Source organism: Caretta caretta, chromosome 2 (assembly GCF_965140235.1).
Source record: "Caretta caretta isolate rCarCar2 chromosome 2, rCarCar1.hap1, whole genome shotgun sequence".
NCBI classification, from domain to species: Eukaryota; Metazoa; Chordata; order Testudines; family Cheloniidae; genus Caretta; species Caretta caretta.
This window is the reverse complement of record NC_134207.1, coordinates 161,795,409-161,818,395: the sequence shown is the minus strand read 5'-3', so window position 1 is coordinate 161,818,395 and position 22,987 is coordinate 161,795,409. Positions and strand designations below refer to the sequence as shown.

General features: G+C 41.3%; 1 protein-coding gene across 4 annotated transcripts in view; it reads right to left on the bottom strand.

Moving 5' to 3' along the window:
- Positions 1-22,987, bottom strand: part of GALNT1 (polypeptide N-acetylgalactosaminyltransferase 1) — a 191,467-nt gene that overhangs the window by 43,851 nt on the left and 124,629 nt on the right. For all 4 annotated transcript variants that reach the window (XM_048839304.2, XM_048839308.2, XM_048839305.2 and 1 more), the window contains 4 exons: positions 14,629-14,836; positions 10,139-10,309; positions 7,490-7,607; positions 5,227-5,407 (listed from right to left, as the gene is read on the bottom strand). In XM_048839304.2, coding sequence (XP_048695261.1) covers positions 5,227-5,407; positions 7,490-7,607; positions 10,139-10,309; positions 14,629-14,836 — 678 coding nt within the window. The remainder of the gene's footprint in view (positions 1-5,226; positions 5,408-7,489; positions 7,608-10,138; positions 10,310-14,628; positions 14,837-22,987) is intronic.

Genomic DNA, 22,987 nt, shown 5'->3' with positions numbered 1-22,987 from the left:
GCAGTTAGCTGCAATAAACAACACTGTAAACTTCCAGGACTCCTTCCTCCCCACACATCTCTAGAAAAGGTGACACCATGAGAATTTTGGTCTATCATGTTTAAGTCCTTGCTCATTGCTCTGTGAATTTGAACCTTAAGAAACTGTGTGTAATTAACATGAAAAACATTTCAGTTGAATTTGCACCATAGCTATCACATATATAGTAACTCCTCACTTAAAGTCGTCCCTGTTAACATTGTTACCTTACTGATCAATTAGCGAACATGCTCCTCTAAAGTTGTGCAATGCTCCCTTACAATGTCTTTGGCAGCCTCCTGCTTTGTCCACTGCTTTCAGGAAAAGCAACCTGTTGCAGCTATCTGGTGGGGGCTTGGAACCAGGGTGGACTGGCAGCCCCCCTATCAGCTTCCCGCTCCCCTAAGTTCCCTGTGCAGCAGCCACCCAGCAGGCTATCAATTGCCAGCAGTTCAGTTGTCCCTCCCCACACTGCCATGTGCTGCTCCTGCCCTCTGCCTTGGAACTGCTCTCCAGAGCCTCCTGCTTGCTGGGGGGGTGGAAAGGGGGACTAATCTCCGGGTGTCCCCCTCCCCCCTGCTCCTGCACCCCACTTATCCCATCTCCACAGAGCAGGGGGACACACCACAGGGCTCAGGATGGAGGGAGGTTCCTGGCAGCAGCTGCTGCGGTCTCAGCTTGCTGATTAACTTAACAAGGCAGCGTACTTAAGAGTGGGTCAGGTACTTAAAGGGGAAATGTGCATCTCTCTCTCTCTCAGACTCACACACACACACACACACACACACGGTGTGTCTCTCTGTCATGCTGTCTCCCTGCCCTCCATTCGTGCTGCCTTATAGTGTGAGGCTACATTAACAAGTTAACCCTTGAGGGCTCAGCCAATTGCTAGTTCATCATTTAGCAGTAAGGCATTCCCTGGGAAATATCCACCCTCTGACTCCACCACCTCAGCCAAGCTTCACAATCATCATTACTGTGCACAGTATTAAATGGTTTGTTTAAAACTTATAGTGTGTGTGTGTATGTCTTGTCTGGCAAAAAAATTCCCTGGGACCTAACCCCTCCTTTTTACTTAAATTCTTATGGGGAAATTGGATTCGCTTAACATCATTTCACTTAAAGTCGCATTTTTCAGAAACAACTACAACGTTAAGTGAAGAGTTACAGTTTTTTTTTTTTCCCCTTTCTTTTTTCGAATAGCTTCTCTTTGTGAAACAGAAGCCTTCAAGCTTACACAGAGCTCTTCTTTAGGTTGCTACACTCAACAGAAATACTGTATTCTGCAAACTGGAGACTGCATTAAACAGGCAATAGATGAGAAACTAAAAAACATCAGTGACTTTACTTGTCTTTTCCTGGATGCCGAATTGCACTGGGAAACAGACCACTGATTGTAGAAGAAGAGCATACAAAAAGCTTCAGAAATCACATGTAACTATAGTGTCTATATTATTTTTTATACTGATTCTTATTTAGAATAGGCAATGCTTTCCTAAAACTAAATGAACAGAGGCCATGGAAAATGTGTCACTTGATTTCCTCTCTGGGTCTAACTTCTCCCCCATTCTACTAATATGCTGTACCATCATCAAGCAGTCCAGATTTGTGACCAGGCCTCTGGGGGAAGGCTAGATGAGTATTTTCTAAGCTGTAGAAATACCCAGAAATTAATGAATAATTTCCTCTTACCCTGAGTGCATTGGGTCAGGTAACAGATTTTCTGTTCTGACTCCTGACCTCTCACTAGTCCATCACTAATGAGAAAAAGCAAGACGTAAGAAGAATAGTGTGGAGGGACAGTAAAGACAGGAATCAGAAGTCAGATAAAGGATTTCCCTCTTCTCCATCTGAAACAATGATTATTCAGGAACCACCAAATGAAATATCTTTTGCTAAATGAAGCATCTACAGAGAAGAACAGACCAAGCTTTGTAATACTCGATGAAAGTGCTGAAAGGACCATACTGCTGGCCTACTGATTTCTTTTGAGATACATGGTGATCTTTCAGCCCAAGAAGCTGCCGTTAGAGGCTTTGATTCCCTCTCAGACTTGTACACCTGATGTGATATCTGCACTGTTAACATTTGATCTATCTAGCTACTGATGCCATGAACATCCTGTTCCAAAGGCATCTTTGGTGGAAAGGCATGATTTTTTTTTTTAATGGAATCAGTGAATTTAAAGATTTATCTTCATTGCTCTGCAGAACTGTGCTGTAATATTTTCTTTTGGTTCTTTACATTTGGGTAGAAGGAGAAGACAGCCCCCTGTAAGATATGGAACAGTATGTTTGCCTGAGTTATAAAAGATTCAAATGTGCAGATTACTCTGTCATCATGAAATATGCAGTATAAGACTTGTGTCTGCAAAGAGTGTCTCTCAGATACTCCTCACTATGGTAATGGCACAAGAAAACAGGTTTTTATTGATAATAGGTATAAAGACAAGGTGATTGTTGCTTCAAATGGATGAGAAGTCAAGAATAGAAAAGCTCAGCGTAAGCGCCATGATTGAAAAATGCTTTTGGTGGTTAATTTGACCAAATAAGTTGCTCTGAAGAAACTGCATACCAAAAAATATCAGATTTAGAAGAATGTACAGTGACAGAGTGAAGAAATGGCAGAGTTCAAAAGCCATGTCAAATTATTCATATAAAAAAGTCCAGGATAGTGGAACTTGTGTATTCTGGGATGGATCTTTTCATATTTGTTCCAACAGATTCTAACAACACTCTTATTACCACAGCTGAGTAGCCAAATTTTGGCTAGGATTTTCACTTTGAAACTAAGGTGGCTTGGATTTGTGTGACTGAGAAACCCCTGAGAAAGTAAATCTGGTCTGTAACTATGAATGAAAGCCTTTGTACTAGTTCTATCAGGACTTCAGCAGTGACTAGCAAAATCCTTCTAGCATGTTTGGAGCTATTAGAACTATTGTTCCTTCTTAGCTTTCACTATTCTCCATTACTTTTCCCAGAACTGGAAGAAAAAAGTGTGCAGTAGTTTGCTGGGTGAGCAACGTAGCAGGGCAATGCTATTTTCAGGAACTTTGGGTTGATCTCCCTTGTGAAGAATTTTCTGGCTTTCCTGTCCTTGCTGGATATGAACAGATCCAGGCAGAAGTGTCTGATGAAATTAAGATGATTTGAAAAACTTTTTTCTGTTCAAAGTCCATTCTTAGTTTGCAGTTTGGTGGCTCAGTTAGTCAGCTCTCTGATTTATGGGCCCTTTTGAAGAACATCCCTTGAGTTTAGGCACATTTCCTCCAGAATAAAATCTGCAGAGCTTCTGCATTTAGTGAGTTATTTTTTCTACCCTGCTGGCTTACGTAAGTTACTGGTAATGGAAGGTAATGCATAGTACTAATCTTTTAAACTAGGAGATTAATACATTTAGTAACTTCTTTTCCATGGGTAATGTGTTGGTTCAGATGAGATTCTCACCTGAGAGACTGGCATCCTTGCAGGCACTCAGAGGTCAGAAATCACAGTGTACATACTGGTAAATTGAATATGTCCTATTTTGTGTTATTTTATGAATAAGTGGACCTTTGTGACTGAAAGCTGGAGAAGATTGATTAAAACAAGGAAGCAAATTTTGGATACCTGAAACTTTCCAAAACCCCTTCATCCCAACAACTAATCCTTCCCTCACTCCTTGTGACCTCCACAATATTATCTCCCTAATCCTAATCTCTTATCATAGCCTCCAATAGGTAGCATTCCTGGCTGGCTGGCATTCCTATTCTCTTTACCTTAGAAAAGGCTCCTACTGGCTTCGCTTTCTGTACTCATCATGCTCACATTTGTTATTAGTTCTCCAGTCTCTGTTGGGCCTCCAAATCAAGTCCCCAATTTAAACACTGTGAAAACTAATAATTGCCCATTACCATTACAGATGAACTACGTATTCCCAGGTGGTAAATTGCAAATTGAGAGTTAACTGTAGGACTATCAGAACAGCTTGAATGCTCAATTCTATTGTCCTCCTACTAGCCCCTAGATAGAAAATCACAGAAAAACAGGAACTGGATAGTGGGGTTCAGAGGAACAGATAACGGGGAACTAATTAAAGCCGATTTCATGGCCGACTGGTGCTCTTCTGGGAGCCAAGTCTGCTTCTCCCCAGGAATCCTCACCCTCAACCTTGTTGCTGATTTCTTGTGGGCCAGATCTTAAGCATCAGTGGAAGAGCTGCTACATACAGAGAAAGAAAGCAGAAAAGTTGAGGGGAATTAAGATAAGAGGGAGGAAGGAATACATTAAGAAACACGAGAAAAAGTTAAAATATAAAAATAAATTAAAAGAGGCTGGTAACTCAGCATTAACTTCATTTAACAAAAGAAGGTCATTGACTAAAAGCATACCAGTCTACTTTATTAAAAAGAAGTTTTTGATTACAGGCAAACTGATCAAGTTTCTCCCAAGAAGAAGAAAATGGAAACTACTTTTACAAATAAAGCACCAGAAATCCATTGTATACATAATGTCAATTCACAAATACTGTAACTTTGTAAGGTTAATTTATTTTAAAAGTATTCATCTGAAAGACTTAAAATGAATGTTTTCTTTGGAATTAACAGTTATCCCTTTAAGACAGGAATGTAAAACATTTATAATTCTGAAGGCCACAACAGTAATTTGAAGGAGTCGAAGGAGATGCCTAGTTTCCACAAATATATATTCCCATACATTTACCTAAAGTACAAAAATTGACTGCTTTTTATCTTTCTTGATAGATGAAAGGAAATTGCTTATTTGATTAATCAGCAATGAATTTCAGCTGATCATATCTACCCTATTCAACCTGAAGTTATACGGAGAGAGCAGCCAGGGGCCGTACTTCACGATATAAGATGATGTATTTGGACTTCCGGCTACACTTCCAGCACTCTGCTTTCACAAGTGAACTTTCCATTGCACTTCTATTTTTGTGCACTTGAAGCTCATTCTTAACTTTCACATATGCATGTAAAAAGGACTTCAGGGCACATCTGCATCTGTTCGATTGGATAACAGAAAATGTTTTTTTTTTTTAAATAAGACCATTCCTTTAACAGAAATTGTTTTAAGTGATCTTTATTTTACTGGAAGGCCGTTCCTCCAGAATTACCAGCCTTTTTATTTAGAAGTACTTATTTTTCCTTTTAAATACACTCATATCTTCTACCTTGAATGGAATTATTTCACACTAAAGACTGCTCACCTGGGGAAATGATGTAAAAGAAATTCTTGAACTCATCCATCCAGACTTCTGCAAGCCGTCTGTTATTTTTGTTGATAATCTGTCCTGTGCCTCCTGGAAAAGTATAAGGAGTGGCTTTTCGGAACACATGTCCAACATGTGAACAGGTTACAATTTCCAAAGTGCCCCCACACTGCCAAATCTGAAAAGGACAGAACAGTCATTGCATAATTCACAGTGGTCACAATTAAGGTGATTTTTAAAGAGTTTTTGTACCTAATGTCTTTTTGAGCTGGAAAAAATTCTATTGCCCAAAAGTCAAGTAAAAATGTTCGTGTCCTGCTCACTAGAAGAGAATTTAAGAGGTGGCTGGGGGCAGACTGAGTGACATCAGGCACAACAGCACTGAGATGCCAGTCATGGACTGCTAGAGATGAATGGTAGGGCTCAGAGAGTGAAGCAAAAAAGAGAAAAATGGAAGCAGCAAAAGTGTTACTTTGTCTAAAAAGTTCCTATTCATGGTGGATAAAAAAAATCAGATTTTTTAAAAATTTAAACTGGATTTTTGTTTTACTGAAGTACTTTTTTTTAAATAAACCTAATTAAATGTGAAATTATGACAACCTATGCTAAGACCTAAATTCACTAATATCTATTAAAATAATTTAAATTAAATAAAATATTCAAGCGGTACACGTTTCCTGCTGAAGATTTAAAGAAAGTCAAGCCACACTGAACTGGTGAAATGAACTGGCTTAACACCTGAAACTAGATTTTACTGAAGTGCTAAACCAGCTTTTGACAGCAATAACCTTCTCCAGATGCAGAGACAATATTTTCTTCATTTTAAATTTATTCAACTAGTTCAGTTCAATGATTAGTTCATACAAAGTTGAGAAACAGATTGGGAGTTGAAAAAGCAGGAAAGCTTGTTTTCCCCTTCAAATCTATTGGGGGGAGGGGGAAAGGGAAAGTGTTGAGAGGATGAAATCCACTAGTTCTAAAATCCTGAAATACATGACGACCAGAAACAAATCAGTTCAGTTTCCTAACTACAGATAATACTTCCTTTGTTTTATAAATCAGTTTTAAATGCAAAGCATGTTTTGAGACACTTTTCCTTATGCATCCATCACAATCAAGGTAGTTTTATTTAACTAATAATTTTAAAATGCTGGGTTTTGTATATTTTTAATTGAATTCCGAACTCTGTCCTAATGCAGCTTGACACAAATCACAAGTAAAAAATTAAGCCAGTAAATAAGAAAGGTCATTCAGCCTTTTCTAACCTAACAAAAAAGTAAAAATTAAGAATTTGAATAAATAATATATTAAGATATAATTAAATAAATGTGAAGAGATAAAGTACATCATCCTACTTCGAAAAGAGAAGTACCAAATTTAGAGTAAGTTACATTTGGCTGCAAATTAACATGTTTTAATGGTTGCCAACCAATGAGAATTAACCTTTTGTAAAGAAAAAAATGTACAAATGCAAAACAAGTTTAAAATTGATTTTTTTAAATCGAGTTTCTTGCTTGCTGATTTAAAATCAATCAATCCACCTTGTTTTTATTACTAGATTTCTTTGTAAAATGTAACAAGATCCAGAAGTTTTTGTTCTCGATAAGATTATGTGAACTTAATCTGGAAGACCTTTTCAATTTTACTCTGAGCCCCAAAAGATAGCAGCTTAAAATTCTTGTTGATGTGTTTAACTTAGCTATAATAGCAGTAACCCCCATACACTCTGGCTGAAAGCAAAGAAGGGAATGATGAACATTATCATTTGGTAGTCACCCAACATGGAATGTATTTCAGAAATATGGACAATACTAGGTAGATCCCACATCCATAAAAGGATGCAACCACTAAGTTGTAAATGACTGAAAGAGGGTTCATAACGGAAATACGAGCTTTTATTGGAAGGTTAAGCCACACATCACTGATGTCAGCTTAGCTTATGTCTCTCCAAGATGCTACTCTAACAGAGCTTCTAAACAGGCAAATGTTTGCTGATTTTTGAAATGCTTATTTTTCTTTAAATGAAAATTCTATGTCCAAACATTTTTGTCTCACGGCTCTGTAGACTGCAAACTTGACATTTTCCTTTTCTGACAATATAGCACTTTCAATGGTTCGCACCAGAAATTACACAAAAATTAAGTTGCTATCTGTGCTTGGATAATAAAGGTACAAGGACCGCAACAGGTTACCATTTTTACAACTTAAACTGTCCTAAATTAAGAAGTAAAGCACTGAACCAAATGGAATTGCTGCTTACCCTGAAAGAAATTTCTAGGTTTTCTCCTCCCCAAATATCCATTCCAGCATCATATGTTCCAATTTCCTGAAAGTAATCCCTGTCTATTGAAAAAAGGCCTCCTGCCATTGTGGGTGTCCTGAAAGAAGACAAATATGTAAAGGCACTTTAAAGGCAGAATACTGGACATTTTGAATACACATGTAGAGAAAGGTATAAACCACATCTTTTCCATACCATTTAAGCATCTTTGGGTTTTTTACTTAGTTTACTTTTTATTCTTTGCCTCTTTCCTTCAAATCTTTTGTTTTTCTTACTTTTATTTCATACCTGTATCTTATTGCACTGTAACTAAACCATTTCCTGGAGGACTAGATGGCCTATAAGACTAATGGTGTGATACAAAGCCTTTCACTTCCACATCAACTGTTCAAGCAGCTCTCAGTTTGCAATGACTGAAAGTTGTTGCCAACTAATGGTGTAGTGGCCTATGAAACTCAGTTAGCATTTTTAATCTAGTTCCTAGTCAATAAATGTCCACCTGACATCTGAATTAGCGCTATGTTGGCGAGTTTCAGCAGAGGGACAACTTAAGAGGTCCAGTGCTTACGTCAGTCTTTCCTTCCTAAAACTACTCTTTATAGGTCAGGACACAGGAAGTGGATGATAAGCTGCTAATGCCCATAGGATAGATAGAAGATTTCTATCTCCAAGGCTGGTACCTTACAAAAGGCATTAATTTCCTGAAGAAAAAAAACATGTTTTCTTTAGACCATTCCTCAAGAAGAAAGCATCACAGTCCAAGTACTGTTGGCCATGATTACTTTCAATATATTACAGTGTTCACAGAAACAAACACTAATCAGGGATACATATAGAGCTCCATTACAACCCCTTTTTCAGATACTAAAAAGTCTCTCAAAAAAAGGGTGCTAGTTATTTCTTAACCAATTTGCAAAATCTCCTAAACTTCAATTATGAACTTGCTTTTTAATGACAAAATCAGTGTTCTTATCTTGTATGTATGTAGGGTACTTTGACTTTGACTATTAAATTGACAGCATGCTTTCATATGACTTCTATCAGCAATTTCATGTATTCAGAAATGGTTTGAACTAAGTTTTTACAAACAGCAACTGTGCACCTGCAGTTAAGTGTAGGTGCAATAAACTTTGCAAGCAATTGCATGCAAAACAGCTAGATACATCACGCACAACACTTATATAGATTCCTAAAAAAAAAATCAAGCCCTGGAAAGGAGCTCTTAAGTTTCTGAATCTTCATAATGGAACAGAAGATAACAGCTACCTCCACATATCTACTGTCAGTAGTATCTGACATGTTTTAATTCAAAACGGAGCCACTGACTGTAAAAATACAAGTAGATACTACAAGAGTAAGTACTATACAGGCAAGACGGTGAGATCTACAGACAACCTGAGTGTATTCATGTTTAATTTAAACCACTAAAATCAATCACCTTCCCCGATCTAAATAAAAAGAGATCTCATTACAAATAAAATCAATGTATAACTGTCACATCACTGAATCATAAATGTTTCCTCTCCTAGAATAAAAGATAGAAAGAAAAGAAAAGGGCAAACATCAGTAAAAAACTGTACATTATTCACGAAGTATGTGGGGATCTCATTTGTTCATTTAAACTCTCGATCATTAAAACTGATAAATCATTAGGTAGGTTTTAAAATAAAGTTATAAGAAATCTGTTTTTTCCTTCATTATTAGTTTAATCTAAAAACACATTTAGCAAGATCTCCTCATCACAATACAGCCTTCATACTATACTATTACTCTAAACATGCCAAACTGCTGATAAATCATACCTCGCTAATTATTGGACAGTAGAACCTCAAAGATACGAACACCAGAGTTATAGAGTGGCAACCAGACACCATATGAAACCGGAAGTAACCAATTAGACAGCAGAAGAGATCTCCCCCTCCCCCCCCCCCCCAAAAAAAAAAAAAAAAAGCAGCAGCAAATACTATATTGTGTATTGGTTCTTAAAGGTGGTCACATCTGGGCTGCTTGTCACCACCCTCACCCCGTCTTACAGCTAGAAAGTGAAGACGCTGAGATTCGCAGGCAAAGCTATCAACCGCTGCTGCCAGCACAAGGTAGCCAGAGCAGATGTAGCACTGAGGTTTATGCTGCTTTCCTGTAGGCTGTGGGTGCTGTTTTCACCCCATCCCCACCCCTAACCAGGAGGGAAACACAAGCTTGCGTGGGCCAAGGAAAGAAGCTGCCCTACAAGGAAGTTGCCTAGCTGCCTCTGGAATCTGACCCAGAGCGTGAACTGCTGAAGCTGCATTTTGTTCAGAATTACGAACATTTCAGAAAAAAGAAGGACGACTTGTGGCACCTTAGAGACTAACAAATTTATCTGAGCATAAGCTCATGAAAGCTTATGCTCAAATAAATTTGTTAGTCTTTAAGGTGCCACAAGTCCTCCTTTTCTTTTTGCGGATACAGACTAATACGGCTGCTACTCTGGAACATTTCAGAGTTACAAACAACCTCCATTCCTGTGGTGTCTGTAACTCTGAGGTTCTACTGTATGTAAAAACTAATCTGGAAAGGAGACCACAAAATAATAAGGAATTATTTTAGGTATTTGATAATTAAACTAATAAAATCAATTCCCCTTACCTGACAGGAAGAGTCCGATCACCTTTCCTTCGGTCCATTTCTCTCTGAGGAACAGGATACCAGCGGAAATTCAACTTCCAGTTGAATCCACCATAGGTCATATCAGAGCCTGCCATATATTCAAAGGTGTCATCGCTGATTACATCAATGATAGGACACACTACTGTTCTCCTGAAGAGAGAAGTGCCAAAACCTATTAGTAAAAGTGACCAACTGCTGTGTCTTTTGTCTCTTACCTACTGTATAGAACAAGCATCCCTTCAAACTTACAGTAAACATGAAGCCTTTAGCCAGGAAGCATGGGCATTTTACTAAATTAAAAGAGTTTTTACTATTCCATTTGTAATGGTATTTGCCTACCAGGGAGAGTGCACATTTGTCCTAGTTTTGGTAATGGCTTAATTTTTATTATTACTACTGTACTTAACATGAACAGTGCTTTACGTCTTCAAAGAACTAAACAAACATTAACTTATCGTTCCTCAAAACACTCCTGGAGTAATCAATAAGGAGTAATTATCCTCATCTTGCACATAAGAAAACTAAGGCATAAAGTGATAAGGACTTTCCAATACCACACAGTGACCCAGGATTATAAAACTTTTTGGTCCCTAGACGTATGCTCAAGATATCTCACATGTTTTGAAGTAAAAATTTGGTCTTTGCTCTGGGGGAATACTCAGATAACATCGACAAATGGATGTAATGAAGCAACTCTGGTTAACAAATACACTGATGTCATGTAGAGATCTTCAATAGGAAGAAACCACTCGTCCTTTGTCCTATTCTTCAGAAGGTGAATTCTGAGATCGTAATCTGCTTAACACTCTTGGAAATGCATTCTGATAACTCTCTGTGGTCACATTACCTTTCTTGGAAAGTCACATCAAGATATGATTCGAAGGTGCCTTTCTGTGGTGCAACCTGCACCACTATTTATCCAATGATAATCTCACAAGAAAAAACATTACTTAATAATGACTTCAAGGGTAAAATACTGTAATTTCCTCTCAATAGAGTTCCCAACAAAACTTCATTTCTTGCAAATTGTTGTTAATGCACCACATTTTTGTATTGATAATTTAGATGTTAAATTTATCTCTCAGTAATTTACTCCAGCCAGGTTTATTTTAAACACAAAACTGAAATCTGCATCACTAGCACACAAGAAATTATTTAGGCTGGTTATTTTAATAAACTGCCCCCACAACTGCAGGGGTACTGCATGGAACTAACATATACAAACGACGTTTCATAAAGCATCCTTATAAGTCCTGCATCTTTTCTTTGCTCCCCCGACCAAACTGAAATTCTTTCACACTAGCAGAATGTTTTGTGTGCCTTAATAGCATGTACCAGAAAAAAAGTATCAGCAGAAAGTAGCCAGTTTCTCAATTTCCAACTACAATATAGATGAGTGTAGCTCAAATAATCATCGTAACTTTAGAAAAGAGTTTCCCAAAGACCAGGTCATAGAGTTTTAGGCCAGAAGGGACCACTAGATAATCTAGTCCAATGGTGGGCAACCTGCGACTCGTCAGGGTAATCCACTAACAGGCCACCAGACAGTTTACATTTGCCCAGCCACCCGCAGTTCCCAGTGCCCTTGATTCATCATTCCTGGCTAATGGGAGCTGAGGGAAGCGGTGCGGGCCACAGGGACATGCTGGCTGCTGCTTCCCGCAGCTCCCATTGGCCGGGAACGATGAACCACGGGCACTGGGAACTGCAGGTGGCTGGGCAAATGTAAATAAACTGTCTGGTGGCCTGCCAGTGGATTACCCTGATGGGCCACGTGCGGCCCGTGTGCCGGAGGTTGCCCCCACTGATCTAGTCTGAACTCCTGTATATCACAGGCCACCAACAACACACGTCACTCACACATTACACCCAACAATGGAAATGAGATCAAAGTATTATAACACACAACAGACTAGAACAGGGGTCTCAAACTCGAATCACCAGGAGGGCCACATCATCTGCCCCCCCGCTGCCCCTGCCCCCCACTCCACCTCCACCCCTGCCTGTGGGGTGCAGCAGGGGGCTCAGGGCAGGGAGTTGGGGTGCAGGAGGAGTGCGGGGTGTGGCAGGGGGTTGGGGTACAGGCAGGGGGCTCAGGGCAGGGAGTTGGGGTGTGGGGGGCAGGAGAGGTCTGGATTCCGGCCTGGCGCCGCTTACCTTGAGCGGCTCCGGGATGGCAGGGGTGCGCACCGGGGCCAGATTAGGCTCCCTGCCTGCCCTGGCCACAGCCCCGTGCCACTCTGCTCCGGGAAGTGGTGAGCACCCTGTCCCTGCGACCCCGGAGGGAGAGGGAGCAGAGAACTCCATGAGCTGTTCTTGCCTGTGGGTACCTCCCCCAAAGCTCACATTGGCCGCAGTTCCCCGTTCCCGGCCAATGGGAGCTTCAGGGGAGGTAACCATAGGCAAGAACAGCTCACTGAGTTCTCTGCTCCCCCTGCCCCCCGGGGTCGCAGGGAAGCGGTGCCTGCTACTTCCCGGCGTGGGGCTCACAGCACCATGGAGTTTGCAAATCCGAGGGCCGGATCCAAAGCCCTAAGGGGCCGGAGTTTGCTCACCCCTGGCCTAGAGGCAGGCTGGGGACATGGCATGCTGGGGAGGGGATGGGGGGCTGCGGGGAGCTTGGTGGGTCGTAGGGAAGAACCCCGCGGGCTGCATGCTCAGAGGCCTAGCCAACTCTGGTTACTGTCCCATCTCCAGCAGTAGCCATCCCAATACTTCAGAAGGACATAAAAAACCTCCAAGAACACATTGTAAAGGGAAAAAAAATCCCTTCCTGGCCTGTTAGTGGCCAGCTGAAATCCTAACACATGAGCTTTAGGAACTTAAGACAAACTGGAAGAGAGCCGCAGGGCTGTTGAGCTCTGTCCCCTACCATTCCATGCTACCCCATCATACAATTGCACTCATAAGTTTGCCCAGCGCTCTTAAAACTAATTACATTGTTTGTCCCCACAATTCTTATTGAGAGGCTGTTCCAGAACCTCACCTCACTGATTCTTAGAAACTTTTTAAATTTCCACCCTGGATTTGTTCATGGCGAGTTTATATTCATTTGTTCTTGTCTTATTTTACAGTATAGTACTCATTCACAGGTGATTTATAACTTTAAATATAGCCTTTATATATACAAAGGAACCATGAGAACCCCAAAACTGTGGAACTGACTAAATTTTTGAAACCAGTTGGTTTATCACGAGTTCAAGGTTCTGATGGTTCTTTATAGTAAATAAAGCAGGGAAATCTAAAGTTACCTAATAAATATATTTGCTATGTGTAAGTGTTTGTGTTTTCTGAAAAAAGATATTGACGAACAAGAGGACACCAGATGACTTGAGAGATTATGCTACGCTTGGTAACTAGTCTAATGAGCAAACTATATTATGAAATACTACCAGATCTGAATCAAGACAATGCTCATCTTTTCTTACTATCCCTTTAATATGTATATTCTTTGAAGGTTAACATTTTTATTAAAAACCTGGCTCTCCTCTCACTTCCAAACTATACCTCCAGAACAATAAAGTATAACTTCAACATTTTAATTACCATTTAAAATATTGAGTTTTGATAGGAGAGCTGTTATAACATATAGGAGTGTAATAGTGAATTGTTCTTACAACTTTAGTTCTCAAACTAAATTGTTTCCAGCAATGACTAAACTCTACTGTGTAAACAAGAACATTAAAAGCTTCCCCCTGCAATTATGCCAGTGGACCTCAACCCTAACATATAACACTTCAATAGCTCTTTTATTTTGAATACACCAAGCAGAAACTGACAATTAGTAGTTAATGAATGTCAGCTAGGGAAAGCCCACTACCAACATCTTGCTCATATAGGTATCTACACCACTCTCCCTCACTCATCTTTTTGTTAGGTTGTGACCAGAATGATCTTTTAGAACTTCCCCATAGGCTGTTCTTCCAGGTGGGTGAGAAGGTGGGTGCAGGCGAAGGAGCTCCAGAACATTACTCTCAGTTTTATTATGTTTCTTTCACTAGACTGGGTGAGTATCTAACTCAGGGCTTGCAGTGGTGCATATTGCATTGCTTAGTGAAGACACTACCTATACTGATGGGAGAGAACTGAGCAACGCAGTTATACTGACATCAGGAGTTCGGTCGGTATAATTGCGTCGCTCAGGTGTGTGCATTTTGAGTGATGCAGTCATACTGACATAAGTTGTAGACCAAGGCTTAGTCAGGACATGTAACTTACATTTGAATGTAAGTTAAATTTAACAGCAAGTTTTGCTTTTTAAAAGCTCCCCCGTATTAGCATTTCATATGAACACTAGTTTTAATCACACATTTGTGAAATTCTGGGAAATTACAAAATTAATTCACTACTTCAAAGTAGGTTAAACAATATGTTCAGCTGAAGCTGATAAACCAAGTTAAATCTGCAGTAAAAGTATTCCTTACTAACCTTTACAAAAGTAGAACATTAACAAATAAATTGATAATTACCTGTCAACTTTGATTCGTGCCAACAGAGGTTCAAGCCATCCTACTGTACATTCACAATGAGCATCTAAGAAGGTGATGACCTGGCCTTTGGAAGCAGCAGCCCCCTTCAACCTGGCTCTGATCAATCCAGAACGTTGCTCCATTCGAATCACATAAACTGGTACTTTTAACTTTTTCACATAGTTTTCCAGGGGTCTCTTCAGAAAGTCTGCAAAATGTGACCAATCAATAAGAAATATGAATTAAGATAACATGGTAATGATATAACTAGCTCCAGTAGCTCTGTAGCTGTACAATGTAACTGTATAATCTGTGGTCCAGATTCACAAGCACACACAGTAATCTCATTTCAGCAGTACTTCTAACTCATTAAGGGTACAAAGAAAAACAGAAGAAGAAAAGATCAATCATACTGAAATCTACATGAGTGATCAATCACTGGGAAAGAAACCAAGCTGTTCAGTAAAAGGAGAGTCCTCAACTTCTCAGACCATAAGCTGCAACACCACAAGTCTCAGATGTTAACAACGTGCCACATGACTTGGATGTTAAAATACTTTAAAAACGTCTGCTGCATATCTACAAAAGGACATTTAACATTTTTCTTTAAGTCTTCAACCTAAGGCTGCTCTTTCAAATATGCCTCCCACTAGCATATTAATACTTAGCTTTGCACTTTGAATTTGTATAGTTTCATTTACAAACCTGCATAGATTTGTGCTCTCAACTGTTGATGTGATTGTGTGCCTACTTGTGAATAGCACTTTGAAAGTTATTATTTTTAAATGGGAGGCTACAGTTTTATGTGAAATAATTTGGCTGTCAGCATTTATCAGTAAGGTTATACCACTGTTCTGAGATGCTATAATGGAGACTACAGTTCTAGGACTTCCAATCCTTTAGGAGATTGAAACTACAGAAATTGAGATGATGTCTTACTTGCCCAGAAATGGCTGAGTATTGTAGTATTCTGAGAATGGATATGAAAGCTACAGGGAAAGGAGCCTCAGAATACCACAGCAAGAAACAACCTCCCAATACTTCAGCAAAAGACAATGTGAAACACTGAGCTATGAAACAAGGGACATCATTTATTCACATTGGTTTCTCTGTTCCTTTTTCCTGCTCATTTTCCCTTATTCCCTTCTCTTACTGCATACCATGAAAGAGATAGGGAATGTAAGATGCTTACATTAGGATCAATTGAGATAACCAAGTTTTTGCAGCAGTAGACATATGTCATCTTCTCTGCAGCCACATAGGCCCAGGCTGCCAAGGTGGCTGCAGACTCAGTCTTGGGAGGATTAGATTTTTATTGATAAATGTCAATTTCACCGCATGCACACAAACCAATGAAATTTTTTTTCCCATATATCAGAGGTTCTCAAACTGTGGGCCGGGACCACAAAGTGGGTTGCGACCCCATTTTAAAGGGATCACCAGGGCTGGTGTTAAGACTGGCTGGGGCCCGGGGCATAGTCCAAGTCCCACTGCCCAGGGCTCAGGCTTCAGCTGCAGCCCAGGATGGTAGGGCTCATTTTACAGCCCCCCCCCCCCGCCCCCATGAAGCCCTTTGGCTTTGCACCCCATGCCTGTAGCAGCGGGGCTCATGCTTCAGTCCCCACTCTTGGGATCATGTAGTAATTTTTGTTGTCAGAAGGGGGTTACGGTGCAATGAAGTTTAAGAACCCCTGGCATAGATAATTGATATTTACAGATAAACAAAAATGCTGCTTGAGAATTTATAGCTTGGATTTACAACTATTTACTTGGTATATTTTGATATGTGATGTTGAAAATTGTCACTGTTATAAAACTTTTAAAATCTCAGTGTCTACCATCAGTGTTTGAACCCACCCCAAACTCGAACAGCTTAATGGGACTAAATCAGGGCGCCCAGATAACCTTCATCCAAGAATATTAAAGGAATTGGCACATGAAATTGCAAGCCCATTAGCAAGAATTTTTAATGAATCTGTAAACTCAGGGGTTGTACCGTATGATTGGAGAATTGCTAACAGAGTTCCTATTTTTAAGAAAGGGGAAAAAAAAGTGATCTGGGTAACTATAGGCATGTTAGTTTCACATCTGTAGTATGCAAGGTCTTGGAAAAAATTTTGAAGGAGAAGGTAGTTAAGGACATTAAGGTCAATGGTAAATGGGACAAAATACAACATGGTTTTACAAAAGGTAGATCGTGCCAAACCAACCCGATCTCCTTTTTTGAGAAAGTAACAGATTTTTTAGACAAAGGAAACGCAGTGGATCTAATTTACCTAGATTTTAGTAAGGCATTTGATACCGTGCCACATGGGGAATTATTAGTTAAATTGGATAAGATGAGGATCAATAGGAAAATTGAAAGGTGGATAAGGAATTGGTTAAAGGGGAGACAACAACGGGTCCTACTGAAAGGTGAACTGTCAGGCTGGAGGGAGGTTACCAGTGGAGTTCCTCAAGGATCGGTTTTGGGATCAATCTTATTTAATCTTTTTATTACTGACCTGGGCACAAAAAGTGGGAGTGTGCTAATAAAGTTTGCGGATGATACAAAGCTGGGAGGTATTGCCAATTTAGAGAAGGACAGGGATACCCTACAGGAGGATCTGGATGACCTTGTAAACTGGAGTAATAGTAATAGGATGAAATTTAATAGTGAGAAGTGTAAGGTCATGCATTTAGGGATTAATAACAAGAATTTTAGTTATAAGCTGGGGATGCAGCAATTAGAAGTAACGGAGGAGGAAAAGGACCTCGGAGTATTGGTTGATCACAGGATGACTATGAGCCGCCAATGTGATATGGCTGTGAAAAAAGCTAATGCAGTCTTGGGATGCACCAGGAGAGGTATTTCCAGTACAGATAAGGAGGTTTTAGTACCGTTATACAAAGCACTGTTGAAACCTCACCTGGAATACTGTGTGCAGTTCTGGTCTCCCATGTTTAAGAAGGATGAATTCAAACTGGAACAGGTACAGAGAAGGGCTACTAGGATGATCCGAGGAATGGAAAACTTGTCTTATGAAAGGAGACTTAAAGGAGCTTGGCTTGTTTAGCCTAACTAAAAGAAGGTTGAGGAGAGATATGATTGCTCTCTATAAATATATCAGAGGGATAAATATCAGAGAAGAATTATTTAAGCTCAATACCAATGTGGACACAAGAACAAATGGATATAAATTGGCCACCAGGAAGTTTAGACTTGAAATTAAACAAAGGTTTCTAACCATCAGAGGAGTGAAGTTTTGGAATAGACTTCCAAGGGAAGCAGTGGGGGCAAAAGATCTATCTGGCTTTAAGATTAAACTCGATAAGTTTATGGAGGAGATGGTAGGATGGGATAACATGGTTTTGGTAATTAAATATTCGTGATAAATAGGCCCAATGGCCTGTGATGGGATATTACATGGGGTGGGATCTGAGTTACTACATAGAATTCTTTCCTGGGTATCTGGCTGGTGAATCTTGCCCATATGCTCAGGGGTTTAGCTGATCACCATATTTGGGGTCAGAAAGGAATTTTCCTCCAGGGCAGATTGGAAGAGGCCCCGGAGGTTTTTCGCCTTCCTCTGTAGCATGGGGCACGGGTCACTTGCAGGAGGATTCTCTGCTCCTTGAAGTCTTTAAACCACGATTTGAGGACTTTAATAGCTCAGACATAGGTGAGAGGTTTTTCGCAGGAGTGGTGGGTGAAATTCTGTGGCCTGTGTTGTGCAGGAGGTCAGACTAGATGATCATAATGGTCCCTTCTGACCGAAATATCTAATATCTATGAGAATTTCCTCGCATGTAGATTTAATACATGACTAATTTCATTTTTGCTTCCTTTAGAATTTCAGTTTCTGCCTAAGGTGTTCCTATTAATTTATCACCAACTCCTCACAGCTAAAATAAAAGGCAAAATCACCTAAACATAAATGAATATTTGAACTGCCAAACAACCAAATAGCTCTCCTTAAGAAAAGGAAGAGGAGGTTACTCACCCTGTGCAGTAACTGATGTTCTTTGAGATGAGTGTCCCTGTGGGTGCTCCACTCCAGGTGTTGGTGCGTCCCTGCGCCTTCGCTCGGAGATTTTTACAGCAGTACTCGTACCGGTTGCGCATGCGCAGAGCTTGCCCCCCCCCCCCCCCCGAAGTGTACCTTAATAGTACGCATGCACGACCGGTCTCCTCAGTTCCTTCTCTGCAACGGAGGCTACCCCAACTCCAAAGCAGAGGGGAGGAGAGCAGGTAGTGGACACCCACAGGGACACTCATCTCAAGGAATGTCAGTTACTGCACAGGGCGAGTAACCTCCTCTTCGAGAGAGAGATGTCCTTGTGGGTGCTCCACTCCAGGTGACTTAAAAGCAGTGTATCTCAAGGAGGTACGGACTTCGGATTGGGTAGAAATGCAGTAGATAATACAGCTCTGCCTAATCGTGTACCTGAGAGAGGGCCCTGAGTAAGGGCATAGTGTTTAACAAAAGCATGTTCAGAAGACTAAGTGGCTGCTTTACAGATGTCAGTCAGGGGAACTTTGCGTAGAAAAGTCACAGAAGTGGCCATCAATCTAGTGGAGTGAGTTCTGATGTCTGCTGAAGGAGTAACTTTCCGTATCTGATAAGAGAGCCAGATACAGTCAGAAACCCATTTTGAAAGTCTCTGGGTAGAAATAGGTGTCCCCCTAGACCGCTCTGCAATGGAGACAGAATCTAGAAGAATTCCTAAAGGGCTTGGTTCTATTCAAATAGAAAGACAAAGCCCTGCATACATCTAGGGTATGCACTGTGGATTCAAAAGAGTTTGCATGTGGTTTAGAAAAGCAGGTCGGCAGATGTATCAGTTCATTGATGTGGAATGACGAATGGAAGAAATTTGGAAGAATTTTTGGAAGAAATTTGGGGTGTAATCGAAGGGTAACTCTGTCCTTAAAAAAAATAGGGTATATGGCTGGTCTGCCATGAGAGCTGCTATTTCTCCTGTCCATCTGGCAGAAGTGATTGCCACTAAGAATGCTGTTTCCATAGAAAGGTGTAAGAGGAAGCAAGTGGCTAGGGATTCAAAATGGTTGTTGAGTTAAGCAAGATAATACTAAGTGAAGGTCCCACGGAGGGGTAGGAGGTCTAACATCCGAGTATAGGGATTGGAGTCCTTTGAGAAAACGTTTAGTGATCGGATGGGCAAACACAGAGGTATCATCAATTTTGTTGTGGAAAATTGTAACAACAGCTAGGTGGACTTTGATGGAGCTGAAAGAAAGGCCAGACTGTTTGAGGTCTAACAGGTAGTCGAGTATAAGAGGAAGAGGTGCAGACATAGGAGACAGTTGTTTAGATGAGCACCATAGTGTGAATCACTTCCACTTCTGGAGATAGGTGGTGCGAATAGGTTGTGTTCTGCTATGTAGGAGCACTCTTAGAATTTCCTCAGAGCATGCTAGTTAGTTTTGGGAGAACCATGTAGGAACCAAGTTTGAGGTGAAGCATGGACAGGCTGGGGTGTAGAAATCGGCCGTGTTGCTGCGATAGGAGGTTCGGACTGAGAGTCAACGAAACTGGTGGGCAAGTTGAAATTCTGGTGAGGAATTGGAACCACGGTTGTCTGGGCCATGATGAGGCAATCAGGATCACCGTGGCATGATCTGTTCCTATCTTTGTCAGAACTCTGAGGAGAATCGGGATCAGGGGAAAAGCATAGAGTAAGTTCTGGTGCCATGGAATCATAAACGCATCTCCCAGGGAGTGTTTGACCAGTCCCGCTCTGGAGCGAAATTCGGGGCATTTTGTGTTCTCCGCAGTTGCAAAAAAGTCTATGGTTGGGTAGCCCCAAATGCGAAATACGTTGGTGATGATCATCTCGTTCATCTCCCATTCATGGTCCCAGGGAAAGCGTCTGCTTAATTTGTCCGCTGTGGTATTCATAGTTTCGGGAAGGTAGGCGGCGGATATCCAGATATTGCTCACAAGGCACCAGTTCCAGAGTTTCATGGCTTCTGTGCAAAGCGAGTGAGAGCGAGCTCCTCCCTGACTGTTTACATAGAACATGCAGGCAATGTTGTCTGGCATTATCCATACATGTTGGTTCCGGATTAACAGGAGGAAGTAACGGCAGGCATTGCTTATAGCTCAAAGTTCTAGGAAGTTTATGTGCAGGGAGATTTCAGTTGAAGACCATAGCCCCGGATTGTGTGATGTAACATGTGAGCACCCCAGCCTGTGAGGGATGATTCGGAAGTCATTATGATGGATGGAGTCTCCCGGAGAAAGGGGACTTCAGAGCAGATGTTGGAGGGAACTGTCCACCATAGGTGGGAGTCTTTGACTTGGAAAGGTATGGATAGAGGTTTGTTTAGGGCGTGCACATTGGGTCTGTAAACCATGGCCAAACAAGCTTGGAAGCACCTCATGTAGAGTCATGCGTTCTGGATCACAAAAGTGCACAAGGCCACGTGACCTAGTAGTTGCAAACAGTCTTGAGGACTGTTGCAAAGTTTTGCCGCCAGCCGCTTTATGGTGTTGAAGCGATCGGATGGAAGAGATGCCAGTCCTGTTCGGGAATCGAGGTGTGCTCCTATGAACTCCAGGTGCTGGGTAGGAGTTAATGTGGATTTGTCTTTGTTTATTAGCAGGCCAAGGGATAAGAAGCAATCGACGGTGAGTTGCGTGAATCGAAGCACTTTGTTGAGCGTTGAGGCTTTGAGGAAGCAATCGTCTAGGTAAGGAAATATTATGACTCCTTGCTTCCTGAGATGGGCAGTAACTATGGCCAGGAGCTTGGAAAAAGCATGGGGGGCAGTGGAGAGGCCGAAGGATAGTACCCTGTATTGAAAGCGTGTCGAGCAGAGCGTAAAACGGAGGAAGCATCTGTGGGCTGGATGTATTGTCACATGAAAATAGGTGTCCTGTAGGTCGAGGGCTGAAAATCAATCACCCTGCTCCAGAGCTGGGATTATGGTGGTGAGGGTAACCATTCTGAACTCAACTAAAATTGTTGAGCTGCCTGAGGTCGAGGATCGGTCGCCATCCCCTGGTTTTCTTTTCTGTTAAGAAATAATGGGAGTAAAACCCTTTCCCTCTGTATCGTTTGGGCACAAGCTCCATTGCTCCCAATAGAAGGAGATGCTGTACCTCTTGGAGGAGCAGTTGCTTGTGAGGGTCCCTAAAGAGGGACGGGTAGGGTGAGGGGGTAGGTAGGAGGCAAGAATAGGAAGGGGATGGAATAGCCAAGTGTGACGACCTCTAAAACCCACTTGTCAGTGGTAATGTTCTGCCACTGATGGAAGAATGGTCGTAGACTGTGTCCAAAAATAGGGACAGGTGGTGTAAGCGCTGAAGTGGGAACATTGTTTTCAAAACCCTCGACCAAGGCTTCAAATCTGCTAGTTAGTCTGAGGGGGTTGAGACGCTGCTGTGGAATTGGGGCGGCGACGCTGGTATCCGGGTCTCTGGCATTGCTGCTGTTGCTCGTGTGATCTCTGGAAGTGCTGGGTATATGTGGGGTAGCATGGACATTTGTAAGATTGGTATCTATATTGTCGCCTTCTGGTCGTATGGGTTTGTATTCTTAAGGACCAGAGAGTTACCCTTGAATCCTTCACTGAGCGAAGGACGTCTTTCGTTGTGTAGACAAAGAGTTTGGACCACGAATGGAAGGTCTTCAATGGTACTCTGGACCTCTCGAGGAAATGAAGGAGGAGGAGAGCCACGAACCTCGGCACATGACTACTGCTGTAGCGGTGGATCTTGCTGCAGCATTGGCCGCATCGAGGGCCACTTAAAGAGTGGTACGTGATATGATTTGTCCCTCAGACTAAAGCAGTAAATTATTGTTTCTTTTCTTCTGGAATGTCCTCAAAGTCCATGAATTTGTTGTAATTTTTGTGATCATATTTTGCCAGCACGGCAGTATAATTAGCAATTCAAAATTGAAGCGTGCAAGATGCGTATACTTTACAATCAAGCAGATCTAAACGCTTACTGTCTTTGTCGGCTGGGCTGGAACGGGGATAATGGTGTTTGTTCTTTCGGTTGACTGCGTCTACCACCAGCGAATTAGGCGCTGGATGAGTGAAAAGGAATTCAGAGCCCTTGGAAGGGATGAAGTACTTGCGGTCTGCTCGTTTACAGGTAGGTAGGCTTGCAGCAGGAGTCTGCCAGATGGCTTTGGCAAGTTCCAGAAGGGCTGGGTCGATTGGCAATACAATTCCGGAAGAAGGCGAAGGCTGCAGGATATCCGTTAACTATGCTGCTGTTCATGAACCTCCTCCAGATTCATTCTTAGTTCACTGGCCACTGTCTTGAAAAGGTCTTGAAATTTAGAAAAGTCATCTGAAGAAGTAGGGCTTTGTCAGTCGTAACAACTGGGTCTACTGAGTTAG